Below are 22,398 nucleotides of genomic sequence, written 5' to 3'. Positions count from 1 at the left end.
AAATGAACTAAGAGGTGTAAAATGCTTAAGACAATGCCTCCCCCATAGTATGTTTTTTATTAAAGTGTCCTCAACCAGGAATCTGGAAAACTAACCTGTGTAAAGGTGTTGGAACAGCACTGTCCAATATGGTAGCCTCTAGCCACATGTAGCAATTTAAGTTTTAATTCAAATTAAATAAAATTAAATAAAGCTAAAAATTCAGTTTCTCAGTTGCACTAATCACATTTCAAGACCTCAATACCAGTGGCTGACATATTGGACAGGGCAGATATAGAACTCTTCCACCACTGCAGAAAGTTCTATTCCACAGTGCTGTGTTAGAAACTGATAATAATAATAATAATAATAATAATAATAATAATAATAATAATAGTAGTACAACAGAGACTGGAATGGAATAAGGGAATGGAATGGAATAAGGACAAGAACACGTTGAGTCAAGCAGTCCTTAAACATGGAGTGAGGGTTTCATCTGGACCAGATGCTGTATGAAATGCGGAGGATACTATGATGCCTCTGTTCGTCCCCATGTGCCTACAAGGGGGGCTGATGTGTCAGGAAAATTAATTGTAAGGAGAATGGAAGGGTGATTAGAGTTTTGGTAGGAAAACATTACAGAATTTTAAAGCTGATAATTGGTTATCTCCGTAAGTAAAATCTCAACTCCATAAGCCAGCATCATGTGTGTCTCGTTCACCTTTTTAATTTCTTGTTCCTAGTACACAGTTCACTGCATAACAGGTGTTCACTATACATTTGTAGAATTAATGAATTTTAAAAGTCAAATATGAATAGAGGGAGGTTGGTGAAGATGAGATATATGGAAATGAAGCTGGAGGGAGGAGGAGAGAGAAGGACAGGATGGGAGGAGAGAGAGATATTCTGGCATAACTGAGTAAGCGAAGCACAGCCTAGGAGGAGGTGAGCATGGAGAGGATGGAGAGCGAAGGTGAGAGCAGATCGGGCCTCTTCACCCTTTTGCCTAGGGATGCCCTGCTAGGTTCATATTAAGTATTTACCTTTTTTACTCCACTTTCTACTTGTACATTTAGAGTAAGGAAAAGGTGGCCTGGCCTGAGAAAAGAGGGCAAACATATACTGTTTACTGAGCGGAGCTATAGAAATGGAGAATGTCTATCCATGCTCACACTGCCAGGGTCCAAGGAACTCCCCCGCACCCAGCACCCCCATCAGGAATCTAATGTGAGGGAAATTGAGTGGTTCCGCTCTGGTAATACCCTCTGCTGTTAATTTGTTTTCAAACTTGGAAGGCCTACAGGCAGCCTACAATTTCTTCTCAGTAATGTTGCATAATTGTTCAATAGTAGAAACAATGTTTCGAACATTCTTGTATGTATATTCTTGGGCACATGGGTAAAATTTTCTCTTGGGTAGTAGCTCTGAAAATATAGCATGTATTAGAATCACCTGCAGAGCTTGTTAAAACACAGGCTACTGCACTTATAAGTGGAATCAAAAAACAAAAACGAAAACCAAACTCATAGTGACAGAGAACAGACGAGTGGTTGCCACTGGAGGGGGGTGAGGGGTGGGCAAATGGGTGAAGTGGATCAAAAGGTACTAACTTCCAGTTCTAAAATAAATAGGTCCTGGGGATGTGATGTACAGCACGTTGACTATAGTCAATAATACTGTATTATATATTTGAAAGTTGCAAAAAAATATAGATTTTTAAGAAAAAAAGATTTGTAACTGTGGTGATGGATGTTAACTAGACCTACTGTGATCCTTTTGCAATATATATACTTATCAAATCATGTACACTTGAAGCTAATATAATATTATATGTCAATTATAACAATAAAATAAATATTTTTAAAAATAAAAGCTTGAGAAACACTAGGGTTTAAATTTTGCAACTCAATGTAAATTAATAAAATTAAAACATTAATTATTGTAAAAATTTTTCCACACATCAAAACTCCTTTCAGGCTTTAGTAAATCTCAGTTGATACATTATTCAATCGTTTATTCAAAACATATTGATTGATTGTCTGCTATGAGAGAGGTGTCATTCTAGGCACTAGGAATATAGTAGAAAGGGTCTCCAAGTCCCACATTCACTGAGATTATACACTAGTGAAGATACAAGGGGAAAAACGTCAAACAGCATGAGTTCAGATAATGGAGAGACAAATACTGGTTAATCAGAGACTTCTCTCTTGACTCTAACCCCATATTTCTCACAGCAAAGGATACTGTCCCCTTTCTCACTGTCCAGGAATAGAAGCAGGGGCTATTTCCCTTCTTCCATAGCAAAGACAACACCAAGTTCTCAATTCCTACTTGACTCCAATTCCTGAAACCAGCCTACGGCTCCTTTCATAATCGGTCAATGAATCCACAAATGTTTATTGACCATCTACTATTTCCTCAGGATGAGGCTCTTGTCTGGGCAGAAAAGGGAAGAGAAAAGTAAGAACCCAGAGAACATTTAATAAACAAAGCAGATTAACGTTGATGTGCACTCAGCAAGTCTTTACTCAACACCTCCCACATAACTAAGTACTGAAGGGTGAGAGGAACACAGTGGGGAGGAAGCCACAATTCTTTCCTTCACACAGGACAAATCTGGCAAGGCAAGTCAAGGCAATACTTCATTCAATCAAAGACACCCATTTCTTTTACATTTTAAGATCTTTAAAATTGGACTTTATCTTACAATGGTGATGCTTTCAACTGAGAGCTGTGTAGAGCCTATGGCAGTTAGAACAATGGTCCAAAGTCAGGCTGCACTTTAAAAAAATAAAAATAAAAACCACACGGGCTCCTGGACTCCACCCTCAGTTTCTGATTCAGTCAGTCTGGAGTAAGGCCTGATGTTCTGGATTCCTAACAAGTTGCAGGGTGATGCTGGGCATGCACTTATAGAAGCCCTACTCTAGGGCTTCTGTCTTTAAACTGGAGCACCCCTACCCATGGAGCACACAACTTTGCAAAAGGTGCAAGGACAGAAATAGTTTTACTGAAATCTATTTTTAAATCCTCCATATCTACATGTACTCTTTTCTAAAACTTCCCTTAGATTTCCCTCAGAATACTCTTGTAGTCAATTAGTCATATTCATTCATTTTTCCCACCGCTCATTCCACAATCTCCCCTCTCACACTTTGCAAAGGAAAAGCACAACTCTCACTCATTCTTGGCATTGCCCTAAGGTGTAAAGGCTTCTTGGACATTAAATAAATGTCCCAAAGTTCAAACTAAGCCTATTTTAATTAGGGCAACAAAAGTGTCCCCATTAATCTTTTTAGGAGATGCATTTCTAGCCATTAGTAAACAAAAAATAAACTGTAATAGTACTGATCAAAATATATGAAGTTTTGATCCAAAAAAAATCTGAAAACTGGAGCCAAAATGTCTAGAATCCAATCCTGAACCCACAACTTAACTAGCTGTGAAATCTTGAGAAAGTTACATAATCTCTCTGTGCCTCAAATTCCTCATCTGTAAAGTGCAGATGATAAGTTCCTTTTATGATTATTGTAAGCATTAAATGATATACATAAAAACTGTAAATTAAATTAAAATTATATATGTTAAAAATGTTTAGAATTGTACCTGGCACATAGGAAATGCTGTCTGTGTTAGCTATTATTGTTGTTGTTGTAATTATTAATTTTAATAATAACTCAGAATAATTTTTTTTAATTTACAAATTTTACATAGACTTTCTTTTGTTTCAGGAAACTTTTATAGTATCATCAATAAAAAGCCTTCAAAAAATATGTTGTGACATGATGGTTAAGTTATGTAAAAGTATGATTTCAAGTAAAAGGAAGTAAAAATTTTAATTAAAGAACGTATACATTTTTAAATTAATGGTGATGAGAACATATATATTTTTAAATTAATGGTGATGAAAATACAATTTTAAAAGTAATGGATCCATTTTATTTATAAACATTAATTTCACAATATACTGGCAATTACATTCTTTGCAACTATTTAAACTTATGATGAAAACTTTCAGATGTTAACATTCTTTTAGGGTAACCAACCTGAACAACATTAAGACCACTGCTTTAGGTATATGCCAAGGAGTGAAATTGTTGGGTTATATGGTATTCTCATCTTCACTTTTACTAAGTTTTGCCAAATTCTTTTTCTAACAAGGTTGTTTCCCTTTGATGTATACTCCTACACGCTGGGTATAGGGTTTCATTGATCTACATCATCATAGGTACTTAATATTATCGAGCTCATTTATTTTTTGCCAATTTAGTGGATGTCAAATGGTATCTCTTTGTGATTGTTCTGGCATTTTCCAGATTATTAATATGACTAAGGATGATTATTGGTCATTTGTGTTTCTGCTGCTGTGAGAAAACTGTGTATGTCTTTGCCCATTTTTTAGAGAATTTATTTATTGTCAAGTATTTTATATGCTGTCAGTATCTTTTTCCAGTCTGTAATCTTGTCTTCCTTTTCTATTTATGGTATCTTTTGGTAAGCAGAGTTTCTTAATTTTTATAGATTAAATTTATTAATTTTATGATTTATGTTTTGTGATTTTTTGTGTGCCATAAGCATCTTTTTCTACCCCAAGTCATTAAAAATTTTAGAAGAAAACAAAGACAGATGTTTTGCTTCTAAAAATTCATCTGTAGTGGATTTTTGTTGTAGGACGTGAGATAGAGATCCAATTTCTGCTTTTTACCCCCATATGGACATCCAATTTCTCTATCACTGTTTAATGAAAAAATCAGCTTTCTCCTCATTGATTTGCCCAGCCACCTCTTTCATATAAATTTAATTCCATCAATTAGTCTATTATCACAGCAATGTCATACCAGCTTAATTTTTAAAACCTTAATATGTATTCTGATATTTGATAAGTCCCTCCATATGATTCTTCTTCAGGACATTGGCTATAATTTGGTTCTTTGCACATATGTATAAATATTAGAATCAACTTGTCAATCTTCTGAAAGAAAAAATCTTGCAATTTTCATTGAAATTATAGTTAATTTATAGATTAATTTGGGAAAAAAGCTGACATCATTAAAATATCAAGTTTTAATATGTGTGAAGATGGTGTAGTATATTTGCATTTACATGAACAACCTTTTATCTTTTAGTATAATTTTAAAATTTATTCCATTAAAGCATACACATTTTTGGCTAGATTTATTACCGATGTCTTAAGTATTGTTTCTTCAGTGAATAGTAAATTAATACTGAAATTCATCAAATGTTTTTTCACTTATCATTGAGATGATCATATATCTTATCTTTTCTCCTTCAATTTATTGATCTGATGAATTAAGTAGATTATTTACTTAGAATTAAACCACTGGGTTTGGTTTACTAATATTTTGTTTAGAAAGTTTTACATTTATGCTGATGAATAAAATTGTCATAACTTTCTTTCCTTATACTCCTTTTGGACTGTGTATCATGGTTACAGTGGTTTCCCTATAAGAGTTTGTGTGAAATTGAAGTGATCTATACTTAGGAAATTTGTTTTATTTATAAAACTCTCTGAGCGTGTCTTTTCTTTATGAGAAGATTTTAATATAATCTTCTTGAGTCAATTTTGATATGTTCTATTATTCTAAAAATTGAACATTGTGATTTAAATTTTCAAATTGTTGGCATAAATTTGGCCTATTATCATACCTTTTCAACCTCTGATAACTGTTATTATGTTCTATCATTCCATATTATCACTTTTTTCAATCTTTCAGGTACCTGTGAATATATCTATTTTTCATGCTTAATATTGTTTATCTGTGAATTCTCTTTTCTGGATAAATCTCACCAGCCTTTTCTACTTTCTTAGTTTTTGAAAATAATAAACTTCTGGATTTGTTGATCTCCTATTTTATTGTTTTTTTAATTTTATTCCATGTCCTTATTTTTCAGGTATCTCTCATATTTAAATGAAAAATAACTAGATTAATTTTATTCATTAGCTAAGTGTTCAATTTATGAAAAGAGAGAGCACAGAAGAGAATAAACACACACAAAAAATAACATTATCAAAATAAAAATATTTGCTAGCTTTTGTTTCCTCTAATTTAAACATTTAAGGTTAAGCACCAATGCTACTGCCACTATTAAAATTTGCTATTTTCATTGTAATTTATTTCAAAGTATTTTAAAATTTCTATTATAATTTCTTCTTTGCTCCATTAAATGTGCGTGTATGAGTGTGTGTATATATATATATATATATATATATATATATATATATATATATACATTTTTAAGTTGATGGGAACAGTTTATTTTTGTTACTCATCTCTAATTCAAATGTATCATGATCAGATAGTCTATGAGATATATATTCTTTAGTAACATTTATATGTGTTAGACCATAAAATTATCTCAACAAATTTTAATGTTTCACATGTGCTTGAGAAAAAGTGGATATTATTTAAACAGCCAGGTTCCATATATGTCCAATAAATAATATTTGATAATTTTACTTTCAAGTTTTCCTTATTTAAATGTTTTTATTTGCTCAACCTATCAAAAATTGAGATTTCCCACTATGATGACAGATTCGTCAGTGCTGTTCTTACAGTTCCTTTGATTTTCACTTTTATATTTTTAAGACTACATATGATGGGTATGCAAATTTTTAACTTCAATACGTGCAAGATGAATTATACCTTTTATTATTTTGTTGTTGCCTCTATTTCCCTACTAATGATTTTTGTTTTAAAACATTTGTTTCGTTTGATGTTATTATACCTACCAATATTTCTCTTTGTGTTTGCCAGATACTTCTTTGTTCCTGTCTTTATTCCCAGTCTTCCATGTCCTTATTTTTCAGGTATGCCTCATATTTAAATGAAAAATAACTAGATTAAGAAAAATCTATTCTCTAAATCTCTGGGAATTTTTCCTGGTGAATTTAGTCAGTTTATACTTATTATCTTAACTGCTACATATGAACTTGTTTCTACCATCTTACTTTTGCTTTGAATTTATCCTACTTTTTTTTTCTAGGTGGCTTTTTTCTGGTTTTGTTTTTTTTTATCCAGTTCTCTGTCCATTCATTTTCCTCTTTCTTTATATTTTCCCTCTCCGATTTGTACAGTTATATACTCTATTTCTATTCTTGTATGGACTTCCTTTGAAATTTTACAATGTAGTTAATTCAAGCCCCACCCCTTCCCAAGCAACATAAGGACTCTAGAATTTTTTTTTTTTTTTTTTTTTTTTTTTTTGGTGGTACGCGGGCCTCTCACTGTTGTGGCCTCTCCCGTTGCGGAGCACAGGCTCCAGACGCGCAGGTTCAGCGGCCGTGGCTCACGGGCCCAGCCGCTCCGCGGCATATGGGATCCTCCCGGACCGGGGCACGAACCCGTATCCCCTGCATCGGCAGGCGGACTCTCAACCACTGCGCCACCAGGGAGGCCCTAGAATTTTTTAAGTCTGAAAATTCCCTCCCAGTTTACATGAAATTGTTCAGTACTTTAGTTCTGTCCTTTTTTTAAAACACAAATTAGACATAACTATATTATAGGAGACTGATTATTTAATGTTATCTACATGTTTACCAATTTCATTGCTCTCATTCCTTTAATATCACAGACCATCCTCCTAGGATAAGTTTCCATCTTTCCAAAGTACGGTATATCCTTTACAAGTTCTTTTCATGTAAGTATGTTGGTGATAAATTCTTCTTATATTTTTTCCCTGAAAATGTCTTTATTTCAAACTCTTTCTTGAAAGGGGCTGTTCCTGAGTATAAAATATTAATATGACTTTGGATATATTATTCTCTTATCTTCTGCTTTCCATTCTTACTGTTGAGATGTTTGCTGGAAGAAAATTATCTTGCTTTGGTACATAATCTGTATTTTTCTCTCTGGATGCTTATACGATCTTTTAAAATAAATTTTTTATAATGTAGTTGCAGTTCCTTGTACCTAGGTGTGAATTTCTTTTTATTTATCTTATTTCATATGTGTTGTGGCTCCTTTCTCTGTAGCTTCATATCTTTCATCAATTCTGAAAAAACTTAGCCATTATTTTTCTAATTGTTTCTTAACTACATTCCCTTTCTTCTTTGCTTATGGTTCTTTGAATATATGTACACTGGTCTTTCCAATTCTAGCCTCTATATCTCTTAACCTCTCTCATATTTTACATTATCTTTCTGTATTACATTTTGAGAAACTTTTTAATATCTATCTCCCAAATTATAAATTCTCTTGCTAGCTGCACTTAATCTTCCATGAATAACTCTGGCCCATTGATACTTTTATTTCAATAGTTTTTTGGGCTTTTTCTTTTCTGAAAGCTGTATTGTTGTCTTGTCATTTTTTTTTTCAATACGCTTGCTCAGAGAAAGACACATATCATATGATATCACTTATATGTGGAATCTAAAAAAAGGCTATAAATGAACTTATCTACAAAACAGAAACAGAGTTACAGGTACAGAAAATAAACTTATGGTTACCACGGGGCAAAGGGGGAGGGATAAACTGGAAGATTGGGATTGACCAATACACACTATTATATATAAAATAGATTATTAATAAGGACCTACTATATAGCACAGGGAATTCTACTGAATACTCTTTAATGGCCTATATGGGAAAAGAATCTGAAAAAAGTCAATATATGTATACATATAACAGATTCACTTTTCTGTACACCTACTTCAAAACTAACACAACATTGTAAATCAACTATATCCCAATCAAATTATTTTAGAAATATGCTTGCTGATTTTTGATAGTTTTCTTGTGCTTGTTCACTTTTGGGATTCCATCTTTATGTCTTTATACAGTTCAAACAAAGTAATTTTATGTTCTTAACTTTAATCCTTATATTGAAGTCCTTAAGGGTTTTATATCTTGCTTGCTATTTCTGTTGACTCCCACTCAGGATGGCTGTTTTCTTGTGTATCTAAGGTAAATTAAATATATACTCACAATTAAAGATTACCAATTTGTAGAGAACCCAGAGGACCAGGATTAATTGAGGATTACCAGGTCCAAGGCAGAGTCTCCTAACCACGATGCTGGCATTAGCACCTTATTTATGGAATTCCACCTTTCAAGAGAGTTTGCTGCTGCTCTGATAGAAGCCTATGACTTGTGCATGTTCGTGTTTGCATACAGGGGTTGGGTTAGATTTCCCTTGCTTCCTACAAGCACAGAAATATAAATTATATTTTATGTAGAATCTAGTTGTTTTGTAACAGGATGACCATCAAGATTATCTATTCCACTGGAGGCAGAATTTCAAGAAAGTTTTACAAAATCTCATAATATTCAGAAAAAGAAGTCTAGTTAAGTGATAACAAGCTTCTTTAATAGCAAAATTTTCACCCTTTTGGAAAAGTTTACCCCATAAAATCTTGGGTGATATAAAAAGGACAAACTTCTTCTTTATTTTCTGAAAATACAGATAATTCAAATCAGAAAGAAGGTCAACATTAAGATAAAAATAAAATTCAAATAAATTACTTTCTCCTCTAATTTAAATATAAAATTATTGCATCATGTTTTGATTTAAGAAACAAACTGGAAAGGTAGTTTTTCTCATAAAACAACATGTTACTCTCCTGACATCTTATCAAGCATATCTCCTATCTCATCACTTATGCTCCTAAAATATATCAAGAATAGCATCTTGTGCATAGCAGGTATTTGATGAGAATTTGATGAATTAAAATATACTATTTTTCAATTTATCTGATAATAACTAATCATTGGCTCTTAGGTAGAAAAATGAATTTCAATCTCTCACATTTTTGCATGGATGAATACACTGTAATGGTTTTCTTGATTGAAATTAGGTTTAGTTCCTAACTCTGGTTTTCATAGTGAATCTAAAGTAGCTGAAACAATAAGTTTCTAAACCTGACTAGATATTAGAATCAACTAGGGAAATTTTTTAAAAATATTATTCCTAGGCCATAACCCCCAGAAATACTGATTTACTTGAACTCTCGTAATTATTAGGGAATCTATATTTTTAAAAAATTACCCAGGTAATTCTAATATATAGCCAGATTCTCAACCCACTGATAAAAACATTTTTTAATCCCCATCATCTGGTGTACGTGTTTAGATAAGAGGCTGCTGATTTTTTCTGTGTTTACATCAGTCATTGTGCAACACTATTCCTTTAGTAATATCCCACTGCAATTTTCTAGTGAGGGTATATCAAATTCTTGCATAGCTAATATAAATAAGACAAAAGACTGGCATAGTCTTATCTGTGTTTTAAAGTCAGAGAATAAAGTTCAAACTTCTCAAATTCTGGACAGATAATAAAGTGTATTGTCTGCCTTGTAATCTTTCATATCTCACCTCTTCTTTCATTTGTCCTGACTCTAGCACACCAAACACCAAATTTCATTGACTTTAGGATACATAATTCTCCCACTTTAACTTCTCTGGAACAGAACATGTCTTATCAGTGTTGCCAGTTGGGTGTCAGTCATTATCATGACAGTTTTCCTTTAGCAGTGCATGTACAAGCATTAAAAGCAATGCTCCAAAGTTTCAGAATGGATGACAGTGGCTTGAAAATAAATCCTGGAAACAGTAGCTAAGGATTTCTTTCAAGCCTAAGAAACAAATACATATGTGTATGTGCATATGTGTATTGGGGAGAGTGGATCATACATGGGGAACGATGGTGAATCAGATTTGTTCAGCAACATTCAGGAACTGCTAAGTCAAAATAGTCTAGCTCTATATAATTGCAAAGTCAGTTTAACTGCCTAGCACCGAAAACTTTTGGTCTACCATGGTTCTTTGGATTCTTTAAAGAAATGCCGCATCACCAATGTCTTCTTGGCACTAAGGACAAGACCGTGTGGAGAAACACAGACATTAAAATTTTTGAGTTGAAAATGACTCAGGAAGGTTAATCTCTGAATATGAAGAAGCTTTAGGAATACCTTAACTAAATTTATTTTGTTTAGACTTTTTTTTCATATGTGTGTAAGAGTTATATATGACCCAAACCTACACCTAATTAAGTATAAAGATCTCTTTCAACAGTTATAATATAAAAATCTAAGGTATAATTTAATTGATACAGCACTTTCTTTCTTGTTTTTCAAAGGCATGTAAAACATCAGGACAGGTTAAAATTGATACAACCTTGGACTCTATGAAATACAGTATCAGTGGTTCCCAAATACGGTGCTAAGCACATCAAAGGAGCTAAACAAATATTTGTTGAAAAAAATTAATGCATTCTTCAAGACGAAATACAGTGTCTGGCCCTGAATGCCCCTCCAAGAAAAGGGGTCCTGCAGAAAACATTTTACTGGGGAGAAGAGAAGATCCTTACAGTGCCCAGGAATCAGCTTTTCATAGCAACTACTGCCACCCTTCAACCTATTCAATGCAAAATTCTGTTTCAGAGAGTTTAACATAGTAATAATAAAAATAAGTTTTATCTATAGCAGTTTAAATTGCCTAAAAGAATCTTTAAAAGAGTTTTAGAAATCACGTCATTTCCAAATCCTATTATAATTCTCAAGATAATCTTGTTAGTAATTCCCAAGAAGAGAACTCTTCCCAGTTTTGTGCAAGGGTTTTGTGCTGACCCATACATGTCAGGACAAAATGTTCTTTGTGCTGCAACCAGAGTTTCTGTAACTGAAACATGAAATCTGCCTTGAAAAGGCAATCAATCTTAACATAACTATCCATGCTGTAATTGATTTCTAGCAATATATTCTTTCAGATATGTAAAATGTTTTACAAATTATGCAAATCCTGCAATGAAATCCAGTTTCACACTACCATTTGAGTCAGGTCAGTTTTTCTGATACAACCTGTTTCATAGCAAAGAAGCAATTTCATCCCCATGATAGAAATCAAGAGTAAAAGAAAGCTTCCTCTTTTGTAATCTTAAAAGAGTCATGATCAGCTTGTGGACCATTGTTAAAATTAGTAAGTAATTTACAGATTACTTAGTTTTGATGCATTCACAGTCTTCCTTTGGTGACAGAGATTGGCAGTTTTTCAAAACCTAGTTTCACTGTGTGTCTAGATAAGTGATAGAATCTTTCTTTCTTTCCTTTCTTTCTTCTCATTTCTGTCAACTACTGGCTGTGTAATCCCTGGCAAATCACTTAAACTCTCTTTGCTGTGGTATTTTTTTTACTTTTTTCTTTCTTATCATTAAAACATCAGTAAAACAGAGATTTGCTGGAAGTATTAAATGAGGTATATATAAAGCACTTAGAGGAGGGCCTAGCACATAGAAATCCCTAATAAATCTAGTTGTTATTTTTATTATTAAGTGACAAAACCATATAAGGTCAACAAAGATGAATGAATAAACAGATTAATGAATTAGTGGAATATAAAGCTTGATCTTCACGGATGACTAAGATTTCAATAGAAAGAAGAGGTGGAAGTGAAACACACATATTACTATTATAACCTTTCTTCCTGTCTTCTTCCCTCACAAGAGAATAACTTAGATAAAAGGAGCACAGGTCAGGAATCTTGGTGCCGTAGATCAGAGCCAACCTGTGGCTTCTCAAGCACCTATGAAAAGACAGAGGAGAAGGAAGTGAGTGTGCTCTCCAAGAGGACACCCACCACGTATCCAGCTGTGCCGGGCACAGGCATGATTATATGGGATGCCGGGAGATTAGGGGACTCTGTGCAACCTGCCAGCCCTTCTGTTTATGTGTTCCAGCCTGCGTTACCTAAAATGTATTGGTTTTTGTCCACTTGACAACAACTTTCCAGCTGTGTAACTTTCTAAACATTGCTAAGTGTCTCTAAACTTCAGCATGGTCATTTATAAAATAAACATTAAAAATATCCAAGTGGCTGTTCCGAAGAGCAAATTACATTTGTATGACAACTAGAAAAGGACCTGTTACAGAGTAGGTATTCAAAAAATGTTAGTCCCCAAAAATATACATAAATACTTTAGATTAGTCCTCTACAGAAACAGCAACTTGCACTGACCTGAAAATAACTCTAGTCAGTACCCCTGCTCCTCTTTGTCCTGGCTGAGTTACCTGAATTAGGGTGAGAATAGATAGAGTGCAACTAACACGTTGTTTAGGTATTTGTGATATTCATTTCTATATGCTTCTCCAAAAGGACATTCTATAAGAAATGTGATTCAATCCATTCCAATACCTTAAGGGTCTTAAACAGCATACCAAGTTTTAGATGCCAAAGTTTAACTGAAATTTGACATAGAGATGAACACTTCTCCATGTCCTGAAAGCCAGCAGAAGCTTCCTAAACAAAAAGCAATCACAAACGGTAATTTTATCCAACTGGTTCAAATTACATTTAGCATTTTTTATGAAAGAGGGAGAAAAACAAGAATGGACTCAAGAAAATGTTTTCCTTTTATGATTTACTCTCTAAGAGGCAAAGATGAATTGCCTTATGAAGTCAACTTACTTCTTGTAACTCAAGGAACATAACTGTCTAGAGAAAAAAAATTATGCAATGTCTTCCTAGAGGTAAACAAACATTATGTTACAGAATAAATGTAGGCATTTCAGCACATCTGGAAATAATTCCACAACTACAGTGTTGGACCCCTAAAAAAGATGTTTCATGATAATAAATTGTTATCAGCAGATGTTTATTACTTCAAGCCAGTGGAGGTTTAGAAACAAAATAGGTGGTTTCTGTCATGCAGAACACAGACCTTCAAAGTGGTCAATTAAAAGAGAGATCACCTAGGTGGTTTGTGACCACCTAGAGGGGTGGGATAGGGAGGGTGGGTGGGAGGGAGACACAAGAGGGAAGAGATATGGGAACATATGTATATGTATAACTGATTCACTTTGTTATAAAGCAGAAACTAACACACCATTGTATAGCAATTATATTCTAATAAAGATGTTAAGAAAAAAAATAGATGAATGGATAAAGAATATGTGGTATATATATAAAAAAAAGAGAGAGACACACCATTAATCCAAATGGCAGCTGGAGGAGTTGTTGATTCCTAAATGAAGAAGGGGAAGCAGATCCAGAGGTGACTTTTACACTTGTTTTTCCCCTGTTACCACAGCAGCTCCCAAACTGCATACCCTTAACCAAGGTCCAAGTTTTTGCTTTATGGTTATAGATGTTATTTCTTTCAAAGAACATAATAGATACTAGGATTCCATCTGAATTCTAAACCACTACATATGTTTGTGGTATCATAAGAAATCATGATATCACACGTACTCTATTTGATTGATTTTATTTTTCATTTGATAACTGTGTTCTTATAAGGAAATGAGTCCTTGATTTTACTTGGAAATCCCTTGTACTGCTGCTGAGCGGCTGTGTTCTAAGGTAACTGCCCCTATAGGTCAGAGAGTGAAGCCATACCTGTGTGGGTAAGTTGTAGGATCTCTGATTAAAAGAGTAGACATACCTAATGTCAATGATCCAGGAAAGAAGGAGATCCCAGAAAAAGAATTGGAGTTTGAGAGGCATAGCTTACACTGGATAAAGGGAGGAGGGTGGTATTACTTTGTCCATCTGGGCTAAGACTGACTTTTTTTTTAACTTTTTTAAAGATTTTTATCGGAGTATAGTTGATTTATAATGTTGTGCTAGTTTCAGGTGTACAGCAAGGTGAATCAGTTATACATATACATATATCTACTCTTCTTCTTTAAGATTCTTTCCCCATGTAGGCCATTAGAGAGTACTGAGTAGAGTTCCCTGTGCTATACAGCAGATTATTAGTTATCTATTTTATATATAGTAGTGTGTATATGTCAGTCCCAATCTCCCAATTTATGGAACACTGACTTTTAAGGGTTAGATTGTCTGCGGATGGTCTGAGGAGGGGAGAGAAGAATACTCTCTGCCAGTTGGATAAAACTTGGGGTTAGGCAGGGCTCAGTCCTTAGGAGACTCCACAAATGAGCTGAAAGACAGTTATAGCCAGCCAGGAGTTTTTCTCTGTATGTTAATTCTCTTTGGTTATTCCTAAGTGTTTGACAAGTACTGATAAAGATACAGCCTCACCTCAGGTGAGCAGAGGGAACTTGAAGGGAAGAGTCTGGGGCTAGAGCTAAAAGGACAGCAGCATGGTAGTGGCATAGTAATTAGTGACAGATCCCCCAGAAGAAGGTGAATCTAAGTGGACAGGCAGCTGGAATATAAGATCTGGGTATCTCCTTCTATGTGGACATTCACTCTTCTGTCTTCCTTAAAGGACTCAGATGCTATTTTACAAAAAGAGCTGGCATCACGTTATTCCTTAGAATAAATATTGATGAGAGGATAATGTCTTTGTTGAGGAATAAATTAATTTATACCTTCTCTTTGTTAGGTACTATGCTAAGAGTAGAGAAATGAAGGACTAGAGGCATACAGTCTGGTAGAAAGAGATTTGTGAGCAAAAAGTGAAACGGATGTTTGAATAGACATATTTATCAGACATAAAGAGGCAAAAATAATGGAGGGATAACAAGCACATAAAAATGTAATGGGGGGGCTCCCCTGGTGGCGCAGTGGTTAAGAGTCTGCTTGCCGATGCAGGGGACACGGGTTCGTGCCCCGGTCCGGGAAGATCCCACCTGCCACGGAGCGGCTGGGCCCGTGAGCCTTGGCTGCTGAGCCTGCGCGTCCGGAGCCTGTGCTCCGCAACGGGAGAGGCCACAGCAGTGAGAGGCCCACATACGGCAAAAATAAAAATAAAAAAATGTAATGTGATTCATAGGCTTGAGTCCATACTCTAACTTCAATCCTAAACTTTTTCAAGGGATTTGTGTACTCTATCAGCAGTTAATGTCAGAAAACATTTTCTATCCTGCAGTCTGAATTTTTCATTCCCTTTTAATACATAAATGAATTCAAGCATATTTTATTTTGCCTGGAGAAAAGAAGGCCATATTGGGGGAATCTATTTATCTGTGGTCTCTGACCTTAGGTTACCTCTCTTAAATCAAGAGTTCAAAGTCTGGGTCCTAGGGCTCATAGATGGGTTTCACCCAAAACCATCCTGAGGTCAATAAAAATTTAAAAAGATCCATGACCCATTAAAACATTTTTTAAAATGTCACTTTTGTTTCACAATATGAATTAAAGTATACAATTAAAAATCTCTTTGGGTTTCTCCTGAGACCATGATTTAATGACCCTTGGAATCCCTTTTTGTCCATATCCATGTTTAAAGAGATCCTACCAGCAATGGAGCACTGACTTTGTATTAAAAACTACATTAATGACTAGAGAGTAAACAATGCTTCATGTAAAAGAAAAACCATAGTTCTTATAAGCTACACATTGCATAACCAGGGTATCAAAATACACTATGAGTGTATTTTCTTATTTTGAATTTTAAAATTTACTCATTTGAATCTCTTATATTTTGGTTCATTTTTATATTTCTTATCTTTAATGTTCTTCAATTTCAATATAATACATTTAAATGGGTTTATTTTTCTGTATCACACTAGTATTCTTGTACTTCATAAACATGAGATTAATCACTTCTGGAAAATTATCACCCATTATCTATTCAAATGTTGCCTCTCCCTCACTCTCTATATTTTCTCCTTCTGGAACTCCTACCTTCTTGTTTCTTAACTCAATAATGTTTATATTTTCCATGTATTTATGTCTCCGCATTCTAGGTATTACCATCGATTATACCATGGCTAATCTGCATTTTTAACCTTTCCATTGAGTTTTTATTTCAAAATTGTATTTTTCACTTACAGGTTTTCTATTTGTCTGTTTTTTAAAAATAAGTCATTCTTTGTTAGGGTTTAACTTCTTTATATACTGTCAACATTTTATACATACTCATTTTATATATTCATGTTATATTCATGTTGCTATATTATCTCAAGTTATTAAGGATCCAATACCGCTGTTATGTCTCATGTTAACTCTCCCTCATGGACTGTACTGTCTGCTAACTTTTGTTCTTAGTTGATTGTTTCCTTGTGTGTTTCGTTATGTATTATAGCGAGCATATCTTTAGGAGGGATTGCTGTATTCTTGAAAATCCTTGGCAGTCTAGATAGTTGGTACTATACTTTCAGAATGGCTTTCTGTTTTACTCTTCTAGGAGCCTCAGGAGTATTTTTCAACTTGAAGATTTCTAGGTCAGTTAGGTAGAGTAAAAAACAAAAGCAAAAATAGAGTCACATGATGTTCAGGCCCAAAGAATGAAATTCTTAGGGGAAGATTCCTTTTCCTCTTACTAACAAAGTTTCTTGTTCTCACTCTGTGCTGATGGCATATTATGCTAGCCTAACTTTTCACTAAAATAAGGGTCCTGGTTTTATGCAGCAGACAGGGATGTCTGAGTTCCAACTCTCTGCCTCATCTGGAACAAAGGCCTTAGCTTTTCTCCATCTCACATGGACATTAGACTCCAACTTCCTGGTCACCCAGATCCATAATCACTATGGTAACCATAGCATCGGTTCACAGGATATACTCTGGCTTTTAACTTCTTTGCTTTTTGCAAATAGTAATCCCTTTTATTTTTTGCAAAATTGGGTACCATATTAAAATCATTTAGATTATTTTATCCAGCACTGTTAGGTGTTTGTAACTGTAATTTTTTTTAAGAATATCTCAGTCTATTGTTTTGCCAGAGCTTTAGTTTACAGTTTGTTTCATTATTCATAATTAGTCTTTTCCAAGCAGAAATTTCAGTTGGACTGTTTCAGATCTTGAGAATTTAGAAACACTTAACATTTTTTATGCCCAGAATTCTTCTCCATGTTCAGAAGGGATGGACTAGAGACATTTTTAAGTTCTAAATGAAGGAACTCTCTAACTCCTGGGATCCTCCTAGGGCATGGACATTTCTTGCTAACCATCATTACAAAATGATCAAAATAGATTGTATTAATTAATTTCCAATTAGAAGTTGAAAAGAGGGAGAATTTGAATTTTTTCTTCTAAGCACCACTTCAAAATGTTACTTCTTACACTTAAGGTCTGAGAATATTTAATTGCTCTCAAACAAAATAACTTGCCACAATTTTCAGTAGTAAAAGCCTCATAAATATATATAAAAATAATTCTACATAAGTGAACTATGACAATATTTTAGCAAGAGTCATAGAACTTATCCCACAGAATTGACAATTTGCAAAAATCTGTTATCTTACAAGGGAAAAAATCTCAGTGATTTGAGATAATGGCAGTACCCATATCTAAAGCATACTAGTGATTGCCACTTTCACAAATATTATGCCTCTCACTCTAGGAAAATATACAAACAATTGTTTAAATTACAAGTCAAAAGCATATAGAAGCTCTTATTTGTACTCTCTACCAGAGGGAAATAATTTTCTTTCATTCTTTCTCATACATCACAGGTGTGAAGTACTATTGTTTATTGGTTAACATTTTTCAGTTACTTGATTATTTAACTGGAAAAAATAAAAACCTTACCAGAGTAAATAGTGATGAAAAGTAACTAAGAACCTTTTGGAAATAATAGATTTGGACAAGACCAAAGTCTTACTTGGAAACATGGCTCACTCTTAAATTTACTATCATACCTCTGACATGACAGGGGGTGCTCATTAAGAATTGAAGCACATTAAAATATTTCTGTTCATCTCTCTAGTGCCAAGGCCTATCCATTAAGAGTGATCTAGGATTCCTGAATGAAGGGAGAAAAATACTTATTCTCTAAATAGTAGATGATGTAAAAACTAGATAAATCAATAAGGCAGTAAACCACATTTGAAGAAAGCATTGGGGAAACTTTTCAGGACAACTTGCAATTATTGTTTTATTTAGTCTCTCTCACTACTAACATATAGCCACAAGTGTTTAATATCAAATTATTTTCCCCACACAGTAACAAGTGGCTATAGAATGATTAGGTGATAAAGAGGAAAAAAAAAAGATTTTGTCTATGGAACAGTCTAATTTTTAAAAAGCAATATAGCTTTTATAAGTTGCTTAACTTACCCGCAGGTAACATTACCAAACATAACCCTCAGGCTTAAGGGTAGATCTTAAGTCTAAGTCAATGAAAAAGTCCATCTATATTTTAAACATACCCTCAAAGCAAATTTGAAAGTAGCTGCATTCAGAATATCCAGAATTTATTTATTTATTTTTATTTTTTCTTGGCATATATCTCCTTGCTACTCAAAGTGTGCTCCACAGACCAGCAGCCTCTCCATCTTCTCAGAGATTGTTAGAAAGGAAGAAATTTGGGCTGCACCTAGACCCTACTGAATCAGAATCTGCACTTTAACAAGCTCCATAAGTAATTCATATGCCAATAAAATTTGAGAAGTTCTGTAGTAAAAGACACAGAAATATTTTCTAATTTAACGTCAAGTACAAGATTTCTTTTGAGGGTGATGTCCTGGAATAACATAGTGGTGATGGTTTCCCCAACTCTGTGCATATACTAAACACCACTGAACTGTACAACTTAAATGGATGTATTTTATGAAATGTGAAATATATCTTAATTTTTAAAAAAGAAAAAAATAAGTAACAGTAAATGCTTTCAAACCATACAGCACGTAGATGAATGGAGCCAGTTCCCTTTTTTTTTTTTTTTTTTTTTTTCTTTTCTCTAGGGGAAAAATTAGATGCACCATTTCCCAGGGCTCACTTCTTACTGGGAAAGGGATCTACAGCAGGCCTTGACTCTGGGCAGCCCTGACCAATGATCTAAAGGTGCACCCATCCATCCTGCCCCCCCATCCCCCGACAGTGAGACACACACACACACACACACACACACACACACACACACCCCTCTACAGCTGCTTACAGAACTGCTACTGAGAACTGCCTTTCCTCGGGAAACCGCATGCGGATGGATGTGACATGTCAAGAAACCAGACTGCCTAATCAACTAAAGGAGCAAAGAGGCAGACACGCTATCTGCCAGCTGCACTTATGGTCCCAGGCGTGTGGGGGAGGGGAGACTTCCTCATTCCGTCCTCTGCTTGCCCCTGCCACCCATCCCCCGCCAAAAAAGAAACTCCAGATTCTTAAATAAAATCTCGTAGTCCCTCAGGGTCCACAGCAGACGACCTTCTTCAGCTTCTACTATTATCAATTTCCGGCCCGCACCTGTAACAGGCTCGCGTCCCCCGGACGCCCTTGGTAAAAGCTTCGCGCTATGGGTGGGAAAGCCTAGAGGTTCTATTTCTCCTACTTAACCCGGAGAACCGGAGGCTGGGGAGAGGATGCCTGGAGTAAGTGCACCCCCTCCCACGCGCACCTTCGAACTTTGCTGCCGTCTGGTAGCTGAGGACCTGTGCGCGCCACCTTAAGGGCTACGGCGGGGAGTGTTTAGGGGGCGGGCGCGCGGGTTCTCGAGTTCCCCCGGCAGAAGCGCCGAGCTGCGCCCAGGACCGAGAGTTCTGGTCATCCCTCCCACAGATGCTAAGACTCACTGGGGACACAAATTTGAATCAGTCCCCCGCCCAGACCATGCCTTTGGCGCAGCGACACAGGGTCTCTTTGAGGGCGCCCGATTACTTGGGACTAAAGAAACCGACAGACACCTATCACCTGCAGTGGCATCGGTACCCCCACGGTCCCACTCTCTAGGGCAAACCTACCCGTGCTTGCTCGCCCGGAACAAATCTTAGATCCGCGCGCGCCCTCCGCTCACTCGGGTCTCAGCCCGGCGCGCGCGGCCCTGGAAAGCAAGCGCGTGCGGAGACGCGCGCGGAGCCCCGGGTCTTCTCCGGCGAGCGCACACTTCCCGCCTGCAGCCCCCCGCGGCCTGACCGCAGCGCCCGCACTCACAAGCAAGGGTAGTAGCCGTAGGGAGGCTGGGGGGGCTGCGGCCAGCCGTCGTCTCCCAACTCCGAGTCCATGAGCAGATAGTCTTGGCTCTCGTTGCGCCGCGCGCGGGCCCGGGTAGCCACCCCGGGAGAGCCTCCCCTCCCGGGCCCGAACGCTGGGCTCTGGTTCATGGCGGGAACGCCCGACTGGCCGGGATCAAGCTCCTGGGGGAGGCGCCTCGGCAGTTCCAGCGGGGACCCGGTGCGGAGGGGTCCGCGTCACCTGCCGGACTGGCCCGCGGTAGACTGGTGCTCAGGGGATGAGGGTGAGGCGAGGAGCGCAGACGCCCTGAGAGATGAGCTCCGCGAGCGGCTCACCCGCTTGCCCGGGGAGAAGTCACCACGCAGCGGGTCGCAAAGGGGACCTTGTCTGGGGTGCGTCCGGCCAGGGGACCCCTCGAGGAGGCGGCCGGGGCTCCCGGACCGAGCGAGCGCAGGCGGGGCGGCGGGTGGCAGAGGAACCTGAGAGCCGAGAGCAAGGGAGACAGAGCTGAAGAGTTACTATGTCAACGGAGACTCTTCAGCCCTAGGCTCCCGCCTTCTTCCCCCGCATCCTCCGTCATGATTCCACCTTTAAAGGGATCGGAACGACGTCCCAGAAAGCAGCCAAAGCCTATAGTGTAGCCACAACTTTGAGGGCCAAGATGAACCTAAAGTAGGTGGAGCCACACATGCACTTTTTTTTGGGGGGGTGGTAAGAGTTTGCTTATTTAGAAACCATACAAATTAAGAACTTTCTAGGAAGCTTCTCTTAAGTAAGATTCAGAGAACTCTTTTTTTAAAAGAGGAACCTCTCCTTTCTCCTGTCTGCCTTCATTTCTTAGGACATTTTCTCTCCCACTCCCAACCCCCGAAGTTATAACTTTTCATTTTAAAATGAACAACATTCTGTGTTCCCAATGCCAAATGTTCCCAGTTCCTGAGCAAATCAACAAAAATAGGCATTTTCCGATGATACCAATAGAGGCCAACAACCTGCTTACTTCAGAGAACAACTTTCCTTCCATCATTGCAAATGCCGGAATTATCTCTCTGCCAGATGTTTCCCACATTTCCGAACTGTTTTTAATTTTAAGACAGTTTTAAATTCAGATTTAATCTTCATACATGTGCAAAGTAAAAGAAACTCTACAAGGATGAATCACTATCTGTAGTAGTTCAAGTAGTTGTCATTTAGGAATCCATTCGTTCAACAAATATTTAATTGATCCCAATTGTGTGCCAAGCACCATTTTAGGATTCAGAGGCAAACTAGGCAGATAAGGTGCCTGTCTGCCTTCCTGGAAGAGAAGGAGACAGAGATTAAACGAGCAAATGAGAAAGTATCAGAGAAAAAGGCTACAATAAAAATAAGATAGGTTGATGCGATAGTAACTGGAGACTGACTATTTAAGATTCTTAGGAGGTTAACAGAGACCTTTCCAGGCAGGTGCTGGTTAAGTGGAGATGGACAGGGCAAGGAGCCAGACATGAAAAGATCAGAAACTGGTTGCAATAGGATTGAAGAAAGCCAGACAGTCTGAAATTCTGTTGACAAAGGTACTTTTGCTTCCCATAAATAGGTGGACAATAAAATGGATGTTGGAAGTGTTAAAGCAGTGAACTTGATGAAGGAGAAAAGAGGTCACAGATTTAGTGTTTTTGATTCT

General features: G+C 36.5%; 1 protein-coding gene across 2 annotated transcripts in view; it reads right to left on the bottom strand.

Moving 5' to 3' along the window:
- The window catches only part of TRPC6 (transient receptor potential cation channel subfamily C member 6), a gene marked incomplete at both ends in the record, with an annotated part of 107,800 nt that extends 86,919 nt beyond the window's left edge, over positions 1-20,881 (bottom strand). For both annotated transcript variants that reach the window (XM_079708172.1, XM_079708173.1), the window contains one exon: positions 20,712-20,881. In XM_079708172.1, coding sequence (XP_079564298.1) covers positions 20,712-20,881 — 170 coding nt within the window. The remainder of the gene's footprint in view (positions 1-20,711) is intronic.
- Between the last annotated feature and the right edge of the window lie 1,517 nt (positions 20,882-22,398).

This window comes from Hyperoodon ampullatus, assembly GCF_949752795.1.
Source record: "Hyperoodon ampullatus genome assembly, chromosome: 7".
In the NCBI taxonomy this organism is placed as follows: domain Eukaryota; kingdom Metazoa; phylum Chordata; class Mammalia; order Artiodactyla; family Ziphiidae; genus Hyperoodon; species Hyperoodon ampullatus.
This window is presented reverse-complemented; position numbering and strand designations above follow the sequence as displayed.